This window comes from Macaca fascicularis, chromosome 17 (genome assembly GCF_037993035.2).
Source record: "Macaca fascicularis isolate 582-1 chromosome 17, T2T-MFA8v1.1".
Taxonomy (NCBI): Eukaryota; Metazoa; Chordata; class Mammalia; order Primates; family Cercopithecidae; genus Macaca; species Macaca fascicularis.
The window spans coordinates 69,677,656-69,699,924 of NC_088391.1; the positions used below are offsets into that span (position 1 = coordinate 69,677,656).

The 22,269-nt window shown below is 39.7% G+C and overlaps 1 protein-coding gene across 3 annotated transcripts in view; it reads right to left on the reverse strand.

Annotated features, from left to right (window-relative positions):
• OBI1 (ORC ubiquitin ligase 1) overlaps nucleotides 1-16,270 on the reverse strand; it is a 42,834-nt gene extending 26,564 nt beyond the window's left edge. The window contains exons 1-4 of one of the 3 annotated variants that reach the window (XM_074021612.1): nucleotides 16,134-16,270; nucleotides 3,053-3,188; nucleotides 1,197-1,305; nucleotides 280-371 (exon numbers count right to left, since the gene is read on the reverse strand). Coding sequence is in view for 1 of the 3 variants with exons in the window: in XM_005586057.4 (XP_005586114.3) it covers nucleotides 280-371; nucleotides 3,053-3,188; nucleotides 16,134-16,205 (300 nt within the window). In the remaining 2 variants the exon portion in view is untranslated. Of the gene's footprint in view, nucleotides 1-279; nucleotides 372-1,196; nucleotides 1,466-3,052; nucleotides 3,189-16,133 lie in introns of all 3 variants that reach the window. The other 2 variants (XM_074021613.1, XM_005586057.4) reach the window with 2 other exon arrangements.
• Between the last annotated feature and the right edge of the window lie 5,999 nt (nucleotides 16,271-22,269).

Here is a 22,269-nt window from a genome sequence, read left to right on the forward strand (position 1 = left end):
AAAAAAAAAAAAAGAAAGAAATGCTTCCATCTGTTCCTTTTTTCTGGAATCCCATTCCCCCCTTCCTTGGTACTTAAAGAAAAAACAAATAAAACAAAAAATCTCTTTCCTCTATTTTTCAAAAGGAAAAAAGAAAAAGAATTTATCAAATAATTTTTTATAAGCTTTTAAAACTAAGTTTCATTGGATATTTACTCTAAGAAGTCTGGGGTCTGAGGTAGGTCAGTTTTTACCTTGAATTCACTGCTAATATAATTTTAAACTTTAATTATTGTTTACCTCATACTCTTTGTGTAATAATTCAAGTCTAGTTTTCCGAAGATGCTTCCTGACTGTGTGGTTTAGCGTAGGTTCACTTTCACTTGTTCCTCCTATAGGGAAAAAAAAAAAAAAATCCTAATTTTTCGTTCTGATTCGGGAAGAATGAAAATGATCCTTTTTCATATTGTTTTATATAGCTTCCTAGCTTCATATCTACCCTTCCCCTTACATACACACTTGGGGCTAACATCTAGGCTTTTTCTCTATCCTAATCCTGAGGAAAAAAAAAATACATCAAATAACACCATAAGAAATATCTTCAGTAATACATTCATACTGTGTTTACATATTTATATATCTTATCCCAGCAAACTCAGTAGAGGAAAGGGCTATATATTATCATATTTGGACTACTTCAAATTCTGAAAACTAGACTATATTTAAATAATAAAACCAATTATTATATTTACATTTAACCAACAGATTATATAAAAATGTATTACTGGCCAGGTGCGGAGGCTCACACCTGTAATCTCAGCACTTTGGGAGGCCGAGATAGGCAGATCATGAGGCCAGGAGATCGACACCATCCTGGCTACAGTGAAACCCCATCTCCACTAAAAATACACACACACACACAAATTAGCTGGGTGTGGTGGCGGGCGCCTGTAGTCCCAGCTACTCAGGAGGCTGAGGCAGGAGAATGGCATGAACCTGGGAGGTAGAGCTTGTAGTGAGCCCAGATTGCACCACTGCACTCCAGCCTGGGCGACAAAGCAAGACTCCGTTTCCAAAAAAAAAAAAAAAAAAAATTACTGCTATATACCTATGTATGTAGATTAATGTGTCTTTTCACGGATTCTATCAGCCTAGTTACAATGGACTGTAAGTCATGGCATTAACTATATGTCATGACTTGTTACAAATGCACTCACAATGAATCTTCCTGAGAGCTCTTCACTGATGCTCTGGTTACCTTCTTTGTACTTCTTAGCATTATAATAATAGCAAAGGCATTTTACAGATGTTCTTTTTCAGGATGTTCTATCCAAATGCAAAAACAGATGAACTATTTTCCTTGAGAGCAGTTATGAAATATCACTTAGGTATGAATGAATAAAGGTAGGATATGGGATGAGAAGAAAAGCTGGGGGAAAATATTCAGATCATCAAAGTTCATATTCTGCAAGAAAAGACTTGACTCCTTGGTGAAATTCAGCAGGTAAAAAAAAAAAAAGCAAAAAAACACAAAAAAACAGAGGTTAACCCCGTAGCATGCAACACAGCAGAGAACTAGTCCTCTACCAGACTCCACCCAGGTACCAAGAGCCAACTCTGATTGCTCCTTCATATCTCTTAATTTCCTAAGTACTACTAGTTCTTTTGCTCTGCAGCAAATATATTCCTTACTATTTGCTTTGTAAAAATCTTGGCCGGGCACAGGGGCTCACGCCTGTAATTCCCAGCACTTTGGAAGGCCAAGGCGGGCAGATCACCTGAGGTCGGGAGTTTGAGACCAGCCTGACCAACATGGAGAAATCCCATCTCTACTAAAAATACAAAATTAGCCGGGCGTGGTGGTGCATGCCTATAATCCCAGCTACTCGGGAGGCTGAGGGAGGAGAATCACTTGAACCCAAGAGGCAGTTTGTGGTGAGCCGAGATCCCGCCATTGCACTCCAGCCTGGGCAACAAGAGCAAAACTCAGTCTCAAAAAAAAATAAATAAATAATCTTAATTTAAGTCCATTTTCCCTAACTTGGGACTATTAACAATGACTTCTTAGGTTTTCTGAAAAATGTTTTCTACTTGGCTAATTATAGATTCACTTTCAATTTTTCCTAAAGCAAAAACAAGTAGAAATCATTTTAATTTTTACAACCTAAAATAAGTAACTTATATGAGTAGAATAAAAACCAAACTCTGAAAAGGCTCTTTAGAAGTTTTCTTTTTCAAGGATCCTCTAGTTCAAGTTTTACTCCCCCAATGCCCCACCGATATTAGTGTGACACAGAATTTATTTTTTACCCTTAATCCACTTACATATTCTATCACCTAGGTAAAAGCCTCCTATCAGACCTACTCACATCCTGTCTACTCCTATAGTCCAACCTATGTATTACCACACGAGTAATATTCGTAAAGCACATTTTGGATCATACTATCATGCTCAAAACCATCATGCCCGATTCACCCTTCTTCTCAGTCCTACAGCAAGTCCCTGATTTAGCTGTCATTCAAGGTTCTCTGCACTAAAGTCTCAATTTACCTTTTGTCTTATTTCAGTAGTCGAACCCAAAGTAGACTACTGATCATTTCTAAAAACATGCTCTGTGTTTTCCTGTATCTAAACTTTAGTACATGCTATTCTTCCTGCAGGAAATGCCTTCCTTAATTTTCACCAGTTGAAATGTTATCCATCCTTAAATTTAAATGTCCAGCTTAAAGGCCACCTACCTTATGAAGCCCTTCTCAATGTTCTTAGCTGAAGTTTCTTGCCTGAACTCTCTGGGCTTTTTTGGGAGGCCCTTAGCACTCGCTGCTTTTCTTTTGGTTCAGTTGCTATGAAAATGTAAGTTCCGTGAGGCTCTCAGGGTTATTCCTCTTAGCACCTCTCAGTGCCTTGTGCTCCAGTTGCTCCACATACACATAACACAAATTACTCATCCACTCAGTATTATGTTGGCCAAATAGCATCATTGAAAATAGTCTATTTCAATCTTCCCAAAATATATATTATTTGGAGATTGTTTCAAACCTACTCCTATGTGTATATAAAACAGGCCCTTACCTATAATTTCTTTGCAAGGATTTTCAGGAGTGATGGGGACTCTGCAAGCTGGACACTGGCTATTATTCTTCAACCACAAATCAATACAAATTGAACAAAATACATGGTTGTTGATACATATGACAGGCTGACGTACCTTTGAAAAAAAAAAAAACACATCACTTTTAGTACAGGACAACAGTCATAATTAGAAGACCAAATGGTTTTGTTTAGAGCAAACTGCTTCTCTAGATTATAGCAGAGTAGGTGTTTAAGAAGGGACATATCTAGGGCTTTTATAAACACTGCTTCTGTTGGCCACTTTTTTTTTTACACACATTTAACAGAGATACTAGCTGAGATACCGGATCATGGAGACTGAAGTTTTTGACATAAAATGCTTTATTTTGTACCTAAACCACAGAATTCATGCCAAAAAGAAAATGCTTTTTGTTCCACTAAGGCTGGGACAATTTTGCTCAAACTCTTCTATTTTAACATTATGGAACAGCAGGATTAGATTTTTGAAAATATCATTTAGCACAATCATCCATCTGATGCCTGAATCCTTTTCTCAATTCATTCCACTGTGTTATAGAGTAACAGCAACTATTAAGTACTGATATTTTACTAGAAATTCCCCAAAACCAAACAGTAATGAAAGCTAAAACAATCCAAAAGGCATGAGTTCCACTCTCCAGTAGTTTATAATCTAAACAGCAAACAATGCAGACAAAATTACTGAGATACACCAAATACACAAATCTTTGACTCCAGACTCCATTTAAACAAGCACAAATAATAATATCTTACATTTACAGCACCCCCTCCTTTTTTTTTATTTTTTATTTTTTTGAGTTGGAGTCTCGCTCTTTCACCCAGGCTGGAGTACAGTGGCACCATCTAGGCTCACTGCAACCTCTGCCTCCTGGGTCAAGCAATTCTCCTGTCTCAGCCTCCCGAGTAGCTGGGACTACAGGCGCCCGCCACCACGCCAGCTCACTTTTGTATTTTTAGTAGAGATGGCGTTTCACCATATTGGTCAGGTTGATCTCAAACTCTTGACCTCAGGTGATCCGCCTGCCTTGGACTCCCAAAGTGCTGGGATTACAGGCGTAAGCCACCAAACCTGGCCTATAGTCATATTTTACAAAGGGCTTTCACATGCATCTTTCACCGCCCCAACCCTTTTCCATCTCTCTTTTTAAAAATACCACAACTTGGTGAGGTAAACAGCGTAAATATGCTTTACAAATAAGAAAACAAAGGCATGAAGAAATTAGGTAGCTTACTCAGGGTTAACTGGGTGTTTCGACTGTTTGTAGCTGTTTTATCAGGAGGAAAAAAAGAAAAGAGAAGCTGTTTTGGTTTTCTCCACAGCGTTAATATTACCTGATATTATATGTGTGTTTACATATTTACTGTCTATCTCCCTTATCAGAATGAAACTCCATGAGAGCAAGAACTTCTTTACTCTCATTCATAACTAAACCTTTAGTGCCTAGAAGATAGCTTGGTACTTGGCAGGTACTCAACAAAGGGTTTGTTGAATGATTAACTGCTATTAAGATAGTATTAACATTCAACTAGTTGAGAAAGTTGTCAGAAGGAAATAATGATTTAATATTTTTTCAAATAGCACAAATTTAACAATACAAACAAAAACAGCACAGAAAAATATAGTCTTTCACTTGATTTACATGTTATCTTCACGGTGGGACTCAAAACATTTCATAGCCATTTTCAATATTTCCCTATTCTAATAGTAATTACAGTGTAGAACCTTTCTGCACTAGGAACTGGAAGACTAGAAGGTCAAGGGAAAGCAGAATAAGCAGAGGGAGAATGAAGACGCAGAACCAACACAAACCACTTTTCTTGCAGAAAATGCTTGTGCTGCTCTCTGTCTGACTTAAAAGGATGCTACTGAGTATTCATTAATTTGAAAGGCGCCCCCACTCTCAAAGAAATAATAGATGCACGGCTATTCATGACGGGCAGGTAATCATTTGAGTCTCATTACAAAGAGTTCTCTGGTCTCAGTCCGGCTTTCTGAACATTCTGGTTCTCCCTTGATTATGAACACTAACCCAAGAAAACTAAACAAAGATAATTTGGAATTGATCTAAACTTCTTCTTGGAGAAACTTAATTCTAATCATTCATTTCAACTGGTTTGACAAGATTCATTTAAAAAAAAAAAAATCATGAACCGTAGTGTTTCAAAGTCTTCTTTCAAAGTGGTCCTACCAGCAGCCAGGAGTGAACGCTTATCGCATTCCTGATCAGAGTCTCAAATGGCAGAGAAACCTGAACTTTATTTGCAGGTTCTATTTTTTTTCTTAAAAATTCATGTGATTTACAAGTCCAGACCATAATATATTTACCTATGTTTTAATTTCATCTTTATGTCATGAAATCTTTTAAGAAGACAAAAATCCCAAACCAAGAAGATACTGCCAACACAAAAATCCCAAACCAAGAAGATACTGCCTTATCTATTCTGTAACTTCCCCCAAACACACACACACACACACACACACACACACACACACACACACATACACACACACACCATATCCCTGCAATATTCCTAGAAGTACTATATGCCCCAAATTAGGAAGCTCAGGTAAAAAGGGAAGTTATCCACTGGTATCTACTTTTATAGTAGTAAGTTATTTTTTATAAGTTATGAATTCATCTGAAAATGGATAAAAGCCAATGCTCAAGACATAAAAGTGTGCACATTATATCATTATATGAGAGGATTCAAGATGCTCTGCCTCCCTTTCCATTAAAAAAAAAAAAAAACATTTAAAAGCAATCAGTAGGCCAGGCACGGTGGCTCACTCCTATAATCCCAGCACTTTAGGAGGCCGAGGTGGGTGGATCACCTTAGGTCGGGAGTTTGAGACCAGACTGGCCAACATGGAGAAACCCCATCTCTACTAGAAATACAAAATTAGCGGGTTGTGGTGGCGCGTGCCTGTAATTCCAGCTACTTGGGAGGCTGAGGCAGGAGAATCACTTGAACCCAGTAGGCAGAGGTTGCAGTGAGTCGAGATCGTGCCATTGCACTCCAGCCTGGGCAACAAGAGCAAAACACCATCTCAAAAAAAAAAAAAAAAAAAAGGCAATCAGTATTTTTCATGTATTTGCTCCCACAACAAAGGTTAAATATTATCTCCCCAATCTATGAAGTGGTTTTGAGCAACTCGATAGTTGGTGTTATCATATACTGAAGTGGCAAAGATAAGAAAAGCAGATTTCACACAAGGTAAAAATCAAGAATTCTGTTTTAGCCATGCTAAATTTGTGATGCTAAGCCCATTTTTAGGTGGACAAGTTCAGCACAGCAGGTTTTGAGTCACTGGCATAAAAGATATGGGTATATAAAGCCATAGGACTAGAGGAGATCCCATGAACCAACAAAATAGCTGGAGAAAAGAAGGCATTCCAGCAAGCAAAGAGGAAGAGCAACCAGCAGAGGAAACTGACAAGGAGGGGTCCTGTGATGTAGGAAAGGAGAATATGATATCACAGAAGTCCAGGCAAGGAAGTTTTTCAAGAGAGAGGCAGCGGCCAGATAAGTAAAATATTGATGAGAGATTGAGTTTGATGTGCACTGAGATGTGACTATGGGATTTAACTGCTTGGAAGTCACTGTGATCAGCTACCGACAAGCACTGTTTCAGTGAATGTTGGTGATGGAAACCTGACTGGAGGTTGAGAGACAATGAAAGATGAAGTGAAGACAGAAAATACAGACAATTCTTTCATGTTTTGCTGTAAAGGAGAGAGCATAAAAATAAGACCACAGTTAGGAATGCCAATGGGAATGATAAAGAGAGGATATTAGTGATGGAGGAAGAGTGATGGGGGTATTACAGCAATAGGCAGCAAAGTCCCTAAAAAGTCAAGAGGGGAAAGGGATTCAAAGCACAAAAGGAGATTTTGGCTTATACAAGAGTGAGGGTTTGTCTTCTTTTGCAACAAAAGGGAAAGTAAGAGGTGTGTGAACGAATACAAAGGGGTTGGAAGATCTGTGGATGGTATAATGAGGAAATTCACGTTCCAACTATTTCAGCTGTTTATCTTTTGTCATTAAATATGGGGTGAGGTTATTAGGTAAAACGAGAAGGGAGGTGGGTTACAGATTGAGAAAACAGGAGAATAAAGCAGTAATTTTGAAAAGTGAGAAAGCAAATTTACTAGGGATATGTAGTAGATTGGTATACATTGTTGAGTTCCTTTTCCAGGTCTGTGGTTTCTAATGCAAGGTAAGATTAATTAATGTAGGTGTGTATTTTTCTTATCAATATTTAGCTGTGGAGATTCAGGCAGGAAGTAGATGAGTAGTTTGGTTTATCCAGAGTTGGGGTTTTTGCCAAGGAGGAAGAGACAGGGACTGATGGTAACAAATGACCACAAATAATAAGGGAAACACGTAAGTGGTAATGATGACAGTGAAAAAGTGATAGGGTCAACAAAAATGTCTCGATAAGGTTAAAGTAATGGTGGAGAGTAAGTATGATGGAAACAGGATCGGAGAGTGTGATGCTTATAGTCAAGATACTAAAGGTAGTGTAACTGCTTTCGCTAACGTTTTGTCCTGGGCCATCTTATCTGATATGTTCTATTTTCACTCTCAATCTCATGTGTCACATGGCATTAACATCTATCCTATGCTGACAACTCCCAAGTCTCCCTCTGTAACTGGACCTCAGTAAGTGGCAGAGCTTAGGCTCTGACAGACAAACCTGGGGCCAACTGCCATTTATTGAGCAATCTGACCTTGGGTAAGCCCTTTAGCTACTGTGGGCATCAGTTTCTGCCTCTGAAAACTGTGGCTTAACCTAGCAACCTTTTCATTCAGGTTTAAGATAATACAATGGATGTCAGCACGGACACTTCCACAAAGCAATCCCTCAAAAAAAAAAAAAAAAGTAATAATATTACTATATCCAAGTGCCTATGAGCCAACTACATATAAGGATACTGCAGCTGCCTCAACCATAACATGTCCAAAATCAAACTTGGCCTCCATACACACTTGCTCCTCTTCCTGCACACCCTCCCATCTAAGTTAATGAGATCACTACTTCTCCACTTGAGCTACAACAGAGCTATGTCTGAATCACTCTTTCTACTTATCCTCACCATCCAAACTGTCACCAGATGCTGGTATTATACATTAAGTCTAAGAAGTCACAGATATGAAGATTCACCAATATTTTATGTGTCACTAAGAATGAAAAACTGTCAATTACAATTGTTAAGATACAACCAGATTCCAGAGATGTTATAATTTGAAAAAAAATGTACATCTCAGAATAGTCAAAACATGACAAATCTACCTCCAAATGTTATTTCACCTCTCATCTATCCTTTCCTTTGCATCTTCACCCCAATGAATTTAAGGTTCTCATTCTTTTACCTTTGATCTACTGCAATGACCACCTCCCAAGCTTACAAATGTTCATTTCAGCACACCTTTCACAATGATGCCAGAGCTACCTTCCTAAAATATGAATAAGCAGCTTTCACTCCTCTCCTACAAAACAGTAATGATTTTTTTCCTGCTCATAGTTCAAGGTATAGCCTTCAAAGAACATAATCTAATTCTTAAACAGCCATTTCCTTTGATATACCATTTCAATATTTGACACAATGCACACTTCAACTTCACAGGTCTACTTATGTTCACCAATAAGAATATGAACATTGAGGGCTCCCTGTTTATGGGCTCCCTGTTTATGGAGCTCCCATTTCTCAGCTTGATGTATCCTCCTGGTCTCTCCATCCTCCCTAGACAGTAACAGAGAAAAAAAAAAAAATTCCTTCCCTCCTTTTAAGATGCAAATAAAATGCTACCTCCTCTGCAAGCCTTCACTAATCTTTTTCAGAATTAACCAAGTCTTTGATAGGGCACTCTGTTCATTTATTTAATGTTCCCCTCTTTCTGCATTGTGCTGTACTTAAAAACTGTTTACATCTTGTCTTCCTTAATAGATTTCAGGCTCACTGACCTGGGGGAGTGTCTTTCTCATCTTTGACAATAACTGTAAGATTAATAAAAGTGAATTTTGATGTACTATAATGAAAGGCTGAGATAATAATCCTAAAAATGTTTCAAGCAGCAAAAGGTCAACAGTCACTGTCAAACTGTGAAAAAGCAAAAGTTTAACCTCTACATTTAATATGCCAAAATGATACGGAACCACCACCACAGGCAGACTGCTTGGCTCTGTCTACTAAGAGCCATTAACAATGTCACCCACAGGAAAATTTTCTGCACTGTTGGATACCTGGTATCATCACCACCTTTATGTTGGAGGATTTCTGAAACAGCTAATTCATTTCTTTGGAAATGAATACTGGAATGAGTATTTATCAGATGAAGATTTCTAGACAACGGAATCAATTTATCTTAGGAGAATAGAAATTTCTAAATAACTACTAAAACAAGTTACTTGTTATATATTTGACTGTAATCTGTGGTAGCAAAACACAAAGAATCTAGTACCCATCCTCCTCTACCCAGATCCTGCTCTGGGCAGAACAAAACACACACATGATTTTCTTTAATAAGATCTTTCCAAGACAAAAAAAAAAAAAAAAAAAAAAAGTCATCATTGTCACATTATTAGACTTTCTATCCAATTTACTCTCCAATGAGACCTGTTGCAATAAAACAGAACTCATGAAATAAAAATACAAGACCAAAAAATGGCAATGGTAAGTAACATACAATTCCAAACTCATCTGGAGTAAGCACATTAAAGTGGTATCCTAGGGAGTGGTCCCCAACCTTTTTGGCACTAGGGACTGGTTTCATGGAAGACAATTTTTCCACAGACTGGAGGGTTCCACCTCAGAACATCAGGCATTAGAATCTCATAAGGAGCACACAATCTAGATCCCTTGCATGCACAGTTTACATTCGGGTTCGTGCTCCTATGAGAATCTAATGTTGCCTCTGATCTGATAGGAGGCGGAGCTCAGGTGGTAATGCCACCTCGATCCCTGCTCACCTTCTGCTGTGCAGTCCTGGTTCCTGATAGGCCACTGACTGACCAGTACTGGACTGAGACTGGCGACTCTTGCCCTAGGGTATATCCCCCAGGTGTAAAGGATGGGCCCTTCTTACTGGAATGGGCCTGAGTGGGCAGTCCTTGGGGCAGATATATTAACCTTATAATCTGTTACTCTACTCTGATATTTCATTTCTTTTAAGGATGTTCCAGTCTTAAGAGACTCCAATCTACCACCAAATCCCCTTTCTTAAAAAAAGCAAGTATACTTGGGCAGAGACATGCCCAAGGCTGTTGTTCATTAATATCCATATCATCCTAGACTCACCTACGAGGAGTTATACATTGGCTTCAAACAGCGTTTCTCAGCTTTGGCATTACTAACATTTTGGACTGAAGAAATTTTTGTTTTAGGGGGTTTCCTGCATATTACAGGATGTTTGTCTAGCAGCATCCCTGGGCTCTACCCACCAGATGCGAGCAGCAGCTCCTTGAAAACAACGAGAGATGCCTCCACACACTGCCCCATGTCCCTGGGGGACAAAATCTACCTCTACCTAGTTGAGAACCACTAGTATGGGATATTCACAGGAATCTTGCTAATAAGCGAGTGGGACTGTTAGTATCAAATCCATTTTCAGTTGTGGAAACTGAGACTCTAAGAAATGATGATATGGGTTATAAATGGTGGAGCTAGCATTTGTACTCAGTGTGATTCAACTGCAAAATCATGTGTTATTTCAACTAAGAAACAGTTATTTCTTCCTTGGAGCAGGGTTAGTGAACAATAATCTGGGAATAATAAATACAAGACGATGTGCCTGAAGGAAGTGAGATCCTGGACACTGATGGAAGTGATGGGAGGGAAGAGGGTATTGATGCACTTTACCAACAGGTCTTGTAATTATATCTATTATAAAATCAACCCCCCTGCCCTTCTAGCATCCTCCCCTCACTAGAGACAAGAGCCTACTCTGCTTCTAGAACGAATACTATTCTTTCTAGTACCTTGTCAAAACTTTATGGGTTTCTCTAGTGAAGACCTGGAAAGACAATAAAAAGGATTAGTCTTCGGTGTAAAAATGACTATGATAGGGGCACTACTACTTTAACATTAGGAATTTGGAAACTTTTCAAAGTAGAATTCCTGGATAGCTCTTGGTTACGTTTTAAGACATCCCTGGCTCTGGGCCAAAATTTAGGTCCTATAACTTAAGGAAAAAAAAACCTGTGTGAAATAAGTCACTTAATGCCTATAGTACTGGTTCCCCATTCCTGTCCAGGTAAAAGGAGAGATGATACATCTCTTCTCTCCCACCCTTCATCCCTACCAGAAATGCTTTAGGATAAACTGGAACTGTATTTGTCAAGTAAGTATGTCAGCTATTACATACCAACCCTGAAAATTACTAGGATACATCTATGATTTTTGAATTAATTTATTATACACTATGTAAAAATACAATATTGTTAGACTTTTCTGAAAGTGACTAAATCCTTCAAACTTATTTTAAACTGGAAAAAAGAGAAAAATGTAGAACTTGCAGTCCATATGGCTTTTTTCCAAAGCAAATTACTTATGACAATTATGTACAAGGCTGGTTCTTAAATCCACTCTTGGGAACTGAGAGGCAATCAGGACTCAAACATGGGCTCCATGTACTGACGTGGATGACTTGCTGGTCAATCAACAGCTCCAAGTGAACAGTGATTAATGAATTTTGTCATACTGGAGTGAGGACTCTAAGTTGCATAAGGCTTTGTCCCTAGCCCTATCTTTTCAATATTTTAAATAAACAATATGGGTGAGAAGCAGAGAGGCATCCCCTAAAGAAGGGATCCTTTTGATAGCATTCCTTATGGGAAACAGTCTATTAGAGGATACTCCAAGACAAAGGAACTCCTGCATTATAAGGAAGCTGATTTCATTTCTGGTTATTTCAGCCAGAAAGCTTGACCTTAACATTAAGTAGAAATCATTATTTTATGGAGCCACACAAGGCCTGAGTCCCTTCCAAATGAAAAATATTTTAATTATTTAAAGATTCTCTATCATATCCATTCATTCCAGAACTATTTCAGTCCACCTACTTTCCAACCCCAATTTCATTCTCTCCCAAATGCTTTCAAAATACTCTGGTTGTTTATCTTAAAGTGTAGGGCCCAAAACTGGACTCAGAGTCAAATGAGAAATAACCGAATATGATACATTCATGTTGAAAAAACATTACTTTGCACTTCTCTTGAGAATCTCTTTCACCCTTTCATAAAACCAACTGCGGGCCACATTTGGCTTTCACTCATGGCAAAATGCATGCATGGCCAATAGAAAGTATTACATGCCATAATTTGGTTTCACAGTTTGAGTCTCAATTGAAAAGATAAACCCCGGAATTATCTAGAGGTAAACTGGTTTGTAACAGCCTGGTAGCACTATCAAAATGTCACTTAACAGATACCCTGGGATAGATCATTACTACATTTCTGCTGGCTGGCCCACCAGTCTAAGAAATTAAAAAAAAAAAAAAAAAAAAAGGAAGAATAGGCAAGAAAATATGTTATACAAAAATCATCCCATAGGATGGTACCTAACTTCTTCAGGCCACATACAGCTCTTACTTACAACATTTACAAAGTAACTAAAAACATTATTGGGTAGAGAATATTCACTTTTAAGACTGAAGTAGAGACAGAGCTCTGAATTTTCCAATTTTAAGTGCAAAGGCAAAGCATTAACAGGTGAATACTTAGGCTCTCTCTCCTTCCTCTCCATCCCACTGGCATCTATCTTTTCAGATTTAATGCCCTGCCCTCACCTCTCTCCCTTCATGGTATCCACTTTGTGACCCTCCATCACAAAGTGGAATAATCAAATAATCAAAAGAGAAGATGGTGACTGTGAGATCTGGGGACATACGGTGACAATGGCACAAGAACAAATATCTTTAAAAAAGAGCTAGGAAGGAAGGACCTTAGGACCATTCTCAGAAGTGGCCAGAGATGCTCTATGTTAGGGAAGCAGAAGTGAACCTGAGGACAGGCCATTTTTAGTAGCTCACAGTATAATATGTGTAGAAGGGTGAGAAGCACAATCATATTGAATTTGCTTTCACTATACAAAAGGCAAGAGTCATGGAACCAGTTGAAAATTCTGGATGTACTGTGGCAATTTCCAGAACAAACAGGTCTCATTTGGTTGGGAATGCAAATCTTCATTTAGAAGTGCTCCAGCTTCATAAAGCAACTGGGAAGAACAATTACTGGAAAAGGCTGGTTTCCTCAGTTTGAGGGCTGGCCTCAAGGGCTACAGCAAAAGCTAACAGTTATTAAATATTATGTGCCAGACTTTACGCTGAACTTTGCACATGCTTTGTGTAATCTTCTGAAAACTGAAAGGATAGGGAATTCATGTTATTACCATATTTCTACTGTTACAGATAAGGAAACAGGCTCAAAAGAGTTAAGTAACTTCAGCCGGGCACAGTGGCTGTGCACAGAGGCCGAGGCGGGCAGATCACCTGAGGTCGGGAGTTCAAGACCAGCCTGACCCACATGGAGAAACCCCGTTTCTTCCAAAAATACAAAATTAGCTGAGCGTGGTGGCGCATGCGTGTAATCCCAGCTACTCGGGAAGCTGAGGCAGGAGAATTGCTTGAATCCGGGAGGCGGAGGTTGCGGTGAGCAGAGATGGCGCCATTGCACTCCAGCCCGGGCAACAACAGCAAAACTCCATCTCAGAAAAATTTAAAAAGTTAAGTAACTTGTAAAAGGTTGTATGACTGGTAAGATTAGAACCCGGCTAGTCTGAATGTAGAACTCAGGCCCTCACCGAAATTTCTGCTTCCATGGTGGTATCTGGCTGGGGAGGCGGATGGGGAAGCCAGTTTAAAAATCCTTATTTTTTTTTCTTTTCTTTTTTTTTTTTTTTTTTTTTTTTTGAGACAAAGTCTCACTCTTGTCTCCCAGGCTGGAGTGTAATGGCGCGATCTCAACTCACTGCAACCTCAGCCTCCCAGGTTCAAGCGATTCTCCTGCCTCAACTGGGATTACAGGCGCCTGCCACCACACCCGGCAAATTTTGTATTTTTAGTAGCAATGGGGTTTCACCATATTGGCCAGGCTAGTCTCAAAACTCCTGACCTAAGGCGATCCGCCTGCCTCGGCCTCCCAAAGTGCTTGGATTACAGGTGTGAGCCGCCGCGCCCGGCCTAAAAAGTCTTAATCTTTTTATTTTTATCATCTGATTTTTATTTTATAATAAAGTTAACCAATACAGAAAAAAAAAAAAAAACCACTAAAAGTGCCTGCTATCATGGATGAGCTTAGGTGAGTGTTTTACGAAGTAATCTGAAGACGAATGATGATAATGATAGAGGTTCAACTGTGAAGACTCAAAGCCTTAGTACTCCGAAGACACAAATGATAGTATACAGGTTCAACCACAAAGACTCTAAGCTATAGTATTCTTATTTTAAAAATGGAAAAACAGCCCTATCTTAAAGCACTGGTGTGAAGAGTAAACAAAATAATATATGCATACAAAAGCACTCTGTAGTCTGCAAATCACTCACTATATTCTATGAGGTATCACTCTCATTAAATACAGAAAGTATAGGTTTGGTAAATCAGACAGAACACTGTCAACACAATTGCAAAAGACAGCCTGTAACCAACGGAAACTAGGTATAATGTGTAAAAAATTACTTCCCAAGCATATTTTTATCAGCCTTTAAAGCTAGTGTTGGAGGAAATTAACTCAGAATTTAACACCCATTTCCAGGGACTTTATGTCAGGAGCCAAATGCAGACTGCGGCAAATAGAAACATCGCTTCTTCCCTCCCCCTAGCCATGCATGCAGGCAGTAAGTAGTAGCAAATGCCAGCTCAAACACCACCCTCGAGGAGGCCATCCTTAATCTCTCCAGTCAAATTGATCAAGCCATCCCCAATACATAATCTCCCAGCACATTTGCTATTTCATTGGCATTTCATTCTGACTGCTATCAAGAATTATCAGTTGCTTCCAATGCTGACTTACTTCTACTTTTTGAACCCAGTAAATTCACACAGAACTTGAATCACCCCAGGCAGATCGTACTGGCCGGCACTCAAATGCTTGCTCTAGAAGTTTGTATTTCTCAAATCTAAGTCTACGGCTGTAGTTTCAGTCTGCGCTGGGGGGTAAACACACACCCAGACACACTACAGACGTAAAAATAATTCAGGGTGGAAAAAAATTGGTGGTTGTATCTTTCCCCTTCTTGATCTATTCGGTAAAGAAATGCTCTTTAAAACACCAAAAGTGAGGCGCAAATGGAAATGAAAGAGCAGAGGAATGCATTAGAATATTCAAAGCTCCGTTTCTAAGTCAGAACCACTTTCCCTACCTTGTTTCACAAACACAGTAGGCACCTCTTGCATCACAAAGAGAGAGTATTCTATCTCCTGACTGACCCATTCTTGGAGTTAAAGGCCACACCTCTTATTCTAATACCCTCCACAGGCACTTACTATTTACTTTTCAAATTAGGAATTCAGAGCAAAGGTCATCCTCAAGGCCAGGATAAGAAAAGGCAAAAGGTCTTGGAAATGGAAAAGACTCAATACACAGCACCATAGGCCCCAGAAGATGAACACTAGTTACACGGAGGAATAAAGAGCCCGAGGTGAGGCTCCCAGGAAATGTGTTTTAATAGGCTTCACTACACGCCACGCGAGCTTGCACAGGGAAGTTAAATATCGCTGCGACGTGTTTCTGATGGGGCCTCCTGCGAGGCCGGCGTCTTGCCGGTGTGAGGCCGCGGGCGGTGGCAGGGCCGTCTCGCCGCCCTCCTGGCAGACCACGGGCCGCTGTCACCCTCTACCGAAAGGCGCCCAGATGAAACCATTAATCACGGTGCACTGCCCCAGTCTCCCAGGACGCGGCTCCCATCAAGAACGCGGGTGAGCGTTTTCTCCTATCTCGGCGCCTCACGCCCCTTCCCCGCCCCCGCACGAGACCGCCCTCGGCCCGGCAAGCGACTTCATATCCAACCCCGTTTTGTAGCTGTGCCCACAATCACCCATTACCTTCCCCAAGCAAATGTGGCACGTGATGGGCAGAGTGAGCGACAATGTAACATTCTGCACGGTCTGAGCCATGGCAGCTTTCAGAATCCCGCCAACACGGAAGTCCCGCCGACCTACCGCGACTCCTCGCCAAGACTGGGCACGCGCGGACCGGCTACGGCGGCCCGATAGGGCCATAACCCGCCTGGGAGAGAAAACGCACTTTGGAAACGCGCGATCTCCAAGGCATTTTCCTTTCATTAAAAAAAAAATAAATAAATAAATATATAAAATAAAATAAAACAAAATCACTGGTTAGGGAGCTGCAAGATACCTACGAATGTGTAGGAAGGTAGTTTACTACAAGTCTCGAGGATCTTGGAAACTCTAAAGGAATGCGTAATAGTGGAGAGAAGAGAGGAAGATACGGAAAGGCGATTTTTAAAATCCTCAAATTGTTATCGGGGATTGGATGGGGTGAAGGAGAGTTTTTCCCTAATTATTAAACCCCACACAGTCCGTCAACACAGCGCAATCAAAACATGAAGAGAAAAGACGTTATCTACACGTTTCAATTTTTTTTCAAAACAGCTTTCCACCTCTGTCAGTTCTCTTTCCACTCAAATAATATAATGTGCTTCCAGACGGTACAATAATTCACTTAAGAAAACAGTGATTGTCTCCTTATCTGTGTCTGAGACGATCCGGATACATTTAATCGCAGCTTTCCCTGAAAATACGCTTTCCCTTGGGCTGTTCTTGGTTTTCCACCAAAAGGAGATTTAACGTTTTAACGTCTTGACTTCAGGTGCATGGTTGGATACGAAATGTACCGCTCTGCTGTTGAACCCCAAGGGAGAATTATTTGTGAGGTTATAAATTAGCTTTTCCTACCAACAAAAAAAAAGAAAAAACCTAAAAGTTCCTAAATTCATCTTAAATGAAGTATAGCAGATTTGGAATTTATCTGCAACTTACTTTAAGCGAGGAAGAGCTGATGTGATAAATTATACTAACAAATAAAATCTGTGAGTTGAGCGATTTAAAAACAAGACCACTGAGACAACTTTTACTAATCTTTCTGAAAAAGAGGCAGTATGACTTCAAGAAGCAGCCTCATGGTTAAAAGAAACGGTTCTGGACCTGGGCTGCTCCAGCGAAAATCCCTGCCCCCAACAACTTCCTACCTACATGGTAGCTCCATGGCTTCAGGCAACTTTTGTTTTGTTTTGTTTTTTGAGACAGAGTCTAACTCTGTCACCCAGACTGCAGTGTAGCGGTTCCAACACAGCGATCTTCCAGGCTCAAGCGATCCTGTCCGCCTGCCACAGCCAGCCTCCTGAGTAGCTGGGATTATAGGCATGCGCCACCACGCCTGGCTAACTTTTGTATTTTTAGTAAAGATGGGGTTTCACCATGTTGATGAGGCTGGTCTCCAACTCCTGACCTGAAGTGATCTGCCCGCCTCGAGGGTCAGGGAGTGGTTTCCCCATGTTGCCCAGGCTGGTCTCGAACTCCTGGGCTCAATGGATTCCCCCTCCTTGGCCTACGGATTACAGCTGTGAGCACTATTCTGCTCTCTACTTTTATGAGATCAACTTTGTTAGATTGTACATGTGAGATTATGTGGTAATTGTCTTTCTGTGTCTGGCTTGTTTCACTCAACACAACATCCTCCAGGTTCATCCATGTTGTTGCAAATGACAGGATTTTATTAATTTTTTAAGGCTCAATAGTATTCTATTGTAAAGACATTTATTTTAAAAACATTTCCATTACTTAATGGGGCAATTCCATTTCCTTGTAAATCATCTTGTTGATGGCTGTCAATAACTAGTCACAAAGATAATTTTAAAAAACATATCCTGCATTTTAAGTATTAAAATCTGGACAATTTCTAACATCTCTTTCCACATTTCATAGCATTGCCACAGCTTCTCAGTGTTTCAGTGCACAGTCCATACAGCTATTTCTCTGCTGATGACATTGTATTATAGTTGGTCATGTGTTTGTCCCCACAACAGGCTATGTTTCTTGAGGTCAGGGATTGCATCCAATTTATCTAATGTCTGTGCTAGGTTACTGTTTCACAAATAGTAATATTCTCATTTGCGACAGCCTAACTTTATAATAAACCCAGGCTCTTTTATTTTAAACAGTGTCTTTACTTGTTTTTAATCTCAAAATGGAAGATTCTATTGCTTTTTGAGAATTATAAAAATAACACATGCTCATTTTAAGAAAAATAAACCATTAAAAAGTATATAAAACAATAAGTAAAAGTTCCTCCATATTTCTGCCTCAACTCTGTATCCAGCGTGGAAATCACTATTAACATTCTAGAATATATCCTTAAAACATATTAATTTATCTATTACTGTATACATAGGCACAAAATCACAGCATAATATAGGTATATATAAACAGGTGCTTTATTCACTTAATGTTTTATGAATCAATACGCATATACCCTCACACTTGCACACACATATCCAAATAATATTGTTAGCAATATAGATTGATTAGGACTCTTCCTCAGTCCAGATTAATGCCAGGCTGGATCCCAGGCGTTGCAAGTGGCTTAAGGTCAGGAATTATCTCTTCTCTGCTCTGTGAAGGACATTTCCCATTTTTTGACAAATCATGTTCTAAATAGATGTCGTTTGGCCCAAATCACTAAACCATCCTACCATTACCCTAATAGGAAAACAAAAATTACGTGGTTCACTGCTGCTGAATTTTGATCACCACATGTTGGTAGCTTTATGAGCAGCCCTGTGATCTGACGAGTTCTATTACATTTGACACCTGGAATGGGCTAAAGTTGTCCTACATCCTTAGAATTATAAATATTTAGAGCTAAAAGGGCTCTTAGGGATTGTTATGCAGGCCCTTCCTTTCACAGATGAGGAAATCGAGGCCTATGTAAGGTAAACCACCAGATAACAGTAGAATTGGGGCTAAATCCTAGATCACACTTACTAGACTTTCTGAGAATGTTGGCCCAATGCCTTTGTGTAAGTGCAAGATGAACTATTATTAATAAAGTAGCTCAGTAATAAAAAGTCAGTCATAATTGAATTTCTTTGCTAAGAAAACCATCAAATAGCCATGGAACACCTTTTACCCCGTGTTTAAATCAGATTCATTTTGATGATAAATTATTTAAAAGCAAGTTTGAAAAAATATAAAATCTTAAGTGCTATTAAAAATTGATTAGGAATGCATTATTCTTCCATTGACCCAGTTCGGATTGTTTTTTAATTTTTTTTTGGTCAAAGCTAATAAATTTGAGTAGATGTTTCAGACAGAGATTTTGTAATCATTTGATCATCAGTCAATTAATCACAACTTCATAAATATTGATTTCAGCTTACATTTATTTTTCATTCCTGAAAGACTTTGTTTGTTTTAAATTTGTACACGCCCCCACCTGGATTGTGGTTAACACTGAGGAAACTCATAAAGATACATTAAAAATTAATCAGGGGTGCTGGCCCAGTAGCATGAATGTCAGGTATGGTATGGTCCTCTCACAGGCTAGGAATTCTGAACTAAGGTGTCTCAAGATGTTGGCATGAAAAACTTGTTACTGCAGCAGAAAACTTGCGTTTCTCTTAAACAGTGGGTTTCGGTTTCGGTTTTGATTTTTTAAAAATAGTTTGACACATGTTGGTTGCTTTCACTGTAAAACTCCTAGAAGTTAGCAGTCATTCATTTAATGTATTTTTATTAAAAGCATTAAGGCACAGCTAACTCAGACAAAGCTCCATCTCATGGAGCTTACATTTTAGTGGGAAAAGTTATGTGGCACTGTTTTGGAACTAACTCTAGCCTCTTGAGTAGCAGTTGAGATTTTAATACTGAACCCGCACATCAACTTTGTATGTAATCACAGTATAGTAATTGCAGAATAAATAAATAAATAAAAATAGTTATTTATTTGTTCAATATGCCAATATTTTAAACTTCTTTCGTGTGCCAGACACTGGTGTAAGAGTAGGTATACAACTGTGAATCAAACAAAAAAGACCCTTCCCTTCATTTATTCATTCAACAAATATTTTATTTACTACCAATGATGTGCCAGCCACTGTACTATTAATGAACCACTTTATAAATGGAACAACTGAGCCCAACTCTTCTATTCAATCATGAAATGCCTATTTCTATAGTAATTTCTCTCTGGATGCTCTTATTTCTCTCGTTTAGCCTCTGGCCATTGTGACACAGCAAGTTATAATTTTAAATATTTTTAAATGTTGCAAATTGGGTGACTGTATTAAATTAGGTCATTTAAAAAAGAATGTTTTAGTTCTACCTAAGGCTAAGTGGTGCTTCACAAATGTTTGTTGAGTGCTGGAGAATAAATGAAGCAAATATCACTTCTAGCAATATTGTAACAGGAACCACCAAGGAGGAGAGGCTGTGGGGCAAAGTAGCAGAATAGGGAACCCAACTCTGAGATACTGACTGCTTTTGTCTCTTAAGTTGCCCATCAGAGCACATTCATTTTCTTCCTACCTTATTTTACGTGTGAACAGAAATTCCAAGGTGACGCTCCGCCATAGGAACCCAAAGTCAGGCCCCTTTTAATAAAACTGATGTTTTCATTCTATTTACTGAAGCTCTACAAATAATTGCATTCTGTCTGAGGGTACCACTCCCACAAAGGCATGCTAAACTTAACCATGGAGTTCTCAAGTTGCTTTTCCTGGAAATAGGGCTCAACACCTCAATGCTCCCAGTCATTGTGAAGCAGACTCGTTGTCCGGGGTAAATACCAAGGTTCTTGATCTCACGGCCAAGGAAATAGAGGTTGCGGAAACACGCACACGCACAGTGAGATTGGTGCAGGAGTTCAATAGGCAAAAAGAAAGAACAGCTTTCTGTCACAGAGAAGGGTCTCAAGCAGGTTGCCAAGTCGGGGTAAAAATGTTAGGGTTTTTATAAACGGGCTAGTGAGGAGTGGTGGGTGGGGAATTTATCTTCCTAAGACCCAAAGATTTAGTTGGGGCCAGATGTGCTGTCTGCATAGAGCAGAGATTTCTATCAGTTCTCACCCCATTCACCCCATTCCTTGATTATGTAGGCAGACTCTTGTTTTTTTTGAGCTGGAGTCTCGCTGCGTCGCCCAGGCTGGAGTGCAGTGTCGCTGTCCCGGCTCACTGCAAGCCCCGCCTCCCAGGTTCAAGCAGTTCTCCCACCCAGCCTCCCGAGTAGCTGGGATTACATGCGCGCGCCATCATGCCCGGCTTTTGTATGTGTGTGTTTGTAGAGACAGGGTTTCACCATGTTGGCCAGGATGGTCTCGAACTCCTGACCTCAGGTGATCCGCCTGCCTCAACCTCCCAAAGCGCTGGGCGTGAACCACCGCGGCCGGCCATAGGCAAACTCTTAGTCTGTGCCGCTTTGTTTTGCTTATCTAGGAGGCAGGGTTTCTATGTCTGTTCCTAGACATCTTCTTGCAGTTGTAGGTACCGCCCCCACCTCATCTCAGAGTTCGCTTTTAGCTTCCCTATCTTAGTGTGCCTAAAGGGAAAGGAATGTGCTTATTAAGGCCCACTGTTTTTACTGGGGCCCACTGTATGAGTGTGAAGTTTGGTAAATTACCCAGGAGACTCCCCGACTCTTTTGTGCCCAACCTGTTTATCTGTTTTTACAGCCCGATCTTTCTGGCTGTTCTTTGTTAGAAGAAACGTGATTTCTTTGAACTGCATGAAGTTAGAAAAGGAGCTATTTCTTAGCTGCTTTTTGTTAGAAAGAAAGTTTTCTGCCGGGGACTTTCTTTACCCTGTCTACCTAATAATTTCTTTCTATCTCCTATAATGTATTTCCCCCCTCAGGAATGGAATCGCTAACTGCTGTTAGGCGGAATTGGGCCACGACTTCTGGCTACTTCCTGCTGGAGAGGGGCGTGGTATGGAAACAGCAGCTAGGGCTCCTCCTGGGGTTGATTTAAGGGTCCTTGGTAGAAGAGCGGTTTTATTTTTGGCCCCATTTGCAGCATCATTTAAAGCTTGATGGTTTCTAGGTGAGAAGAGATAAACTTTACAAGGAGGTTTATAAATATAGGGTTTAAATATGAGTATTAAGACTACCATTATTAGTAGAGGCAATATAGGTCATGACATGACAACAGAGTTTGTTTTATACC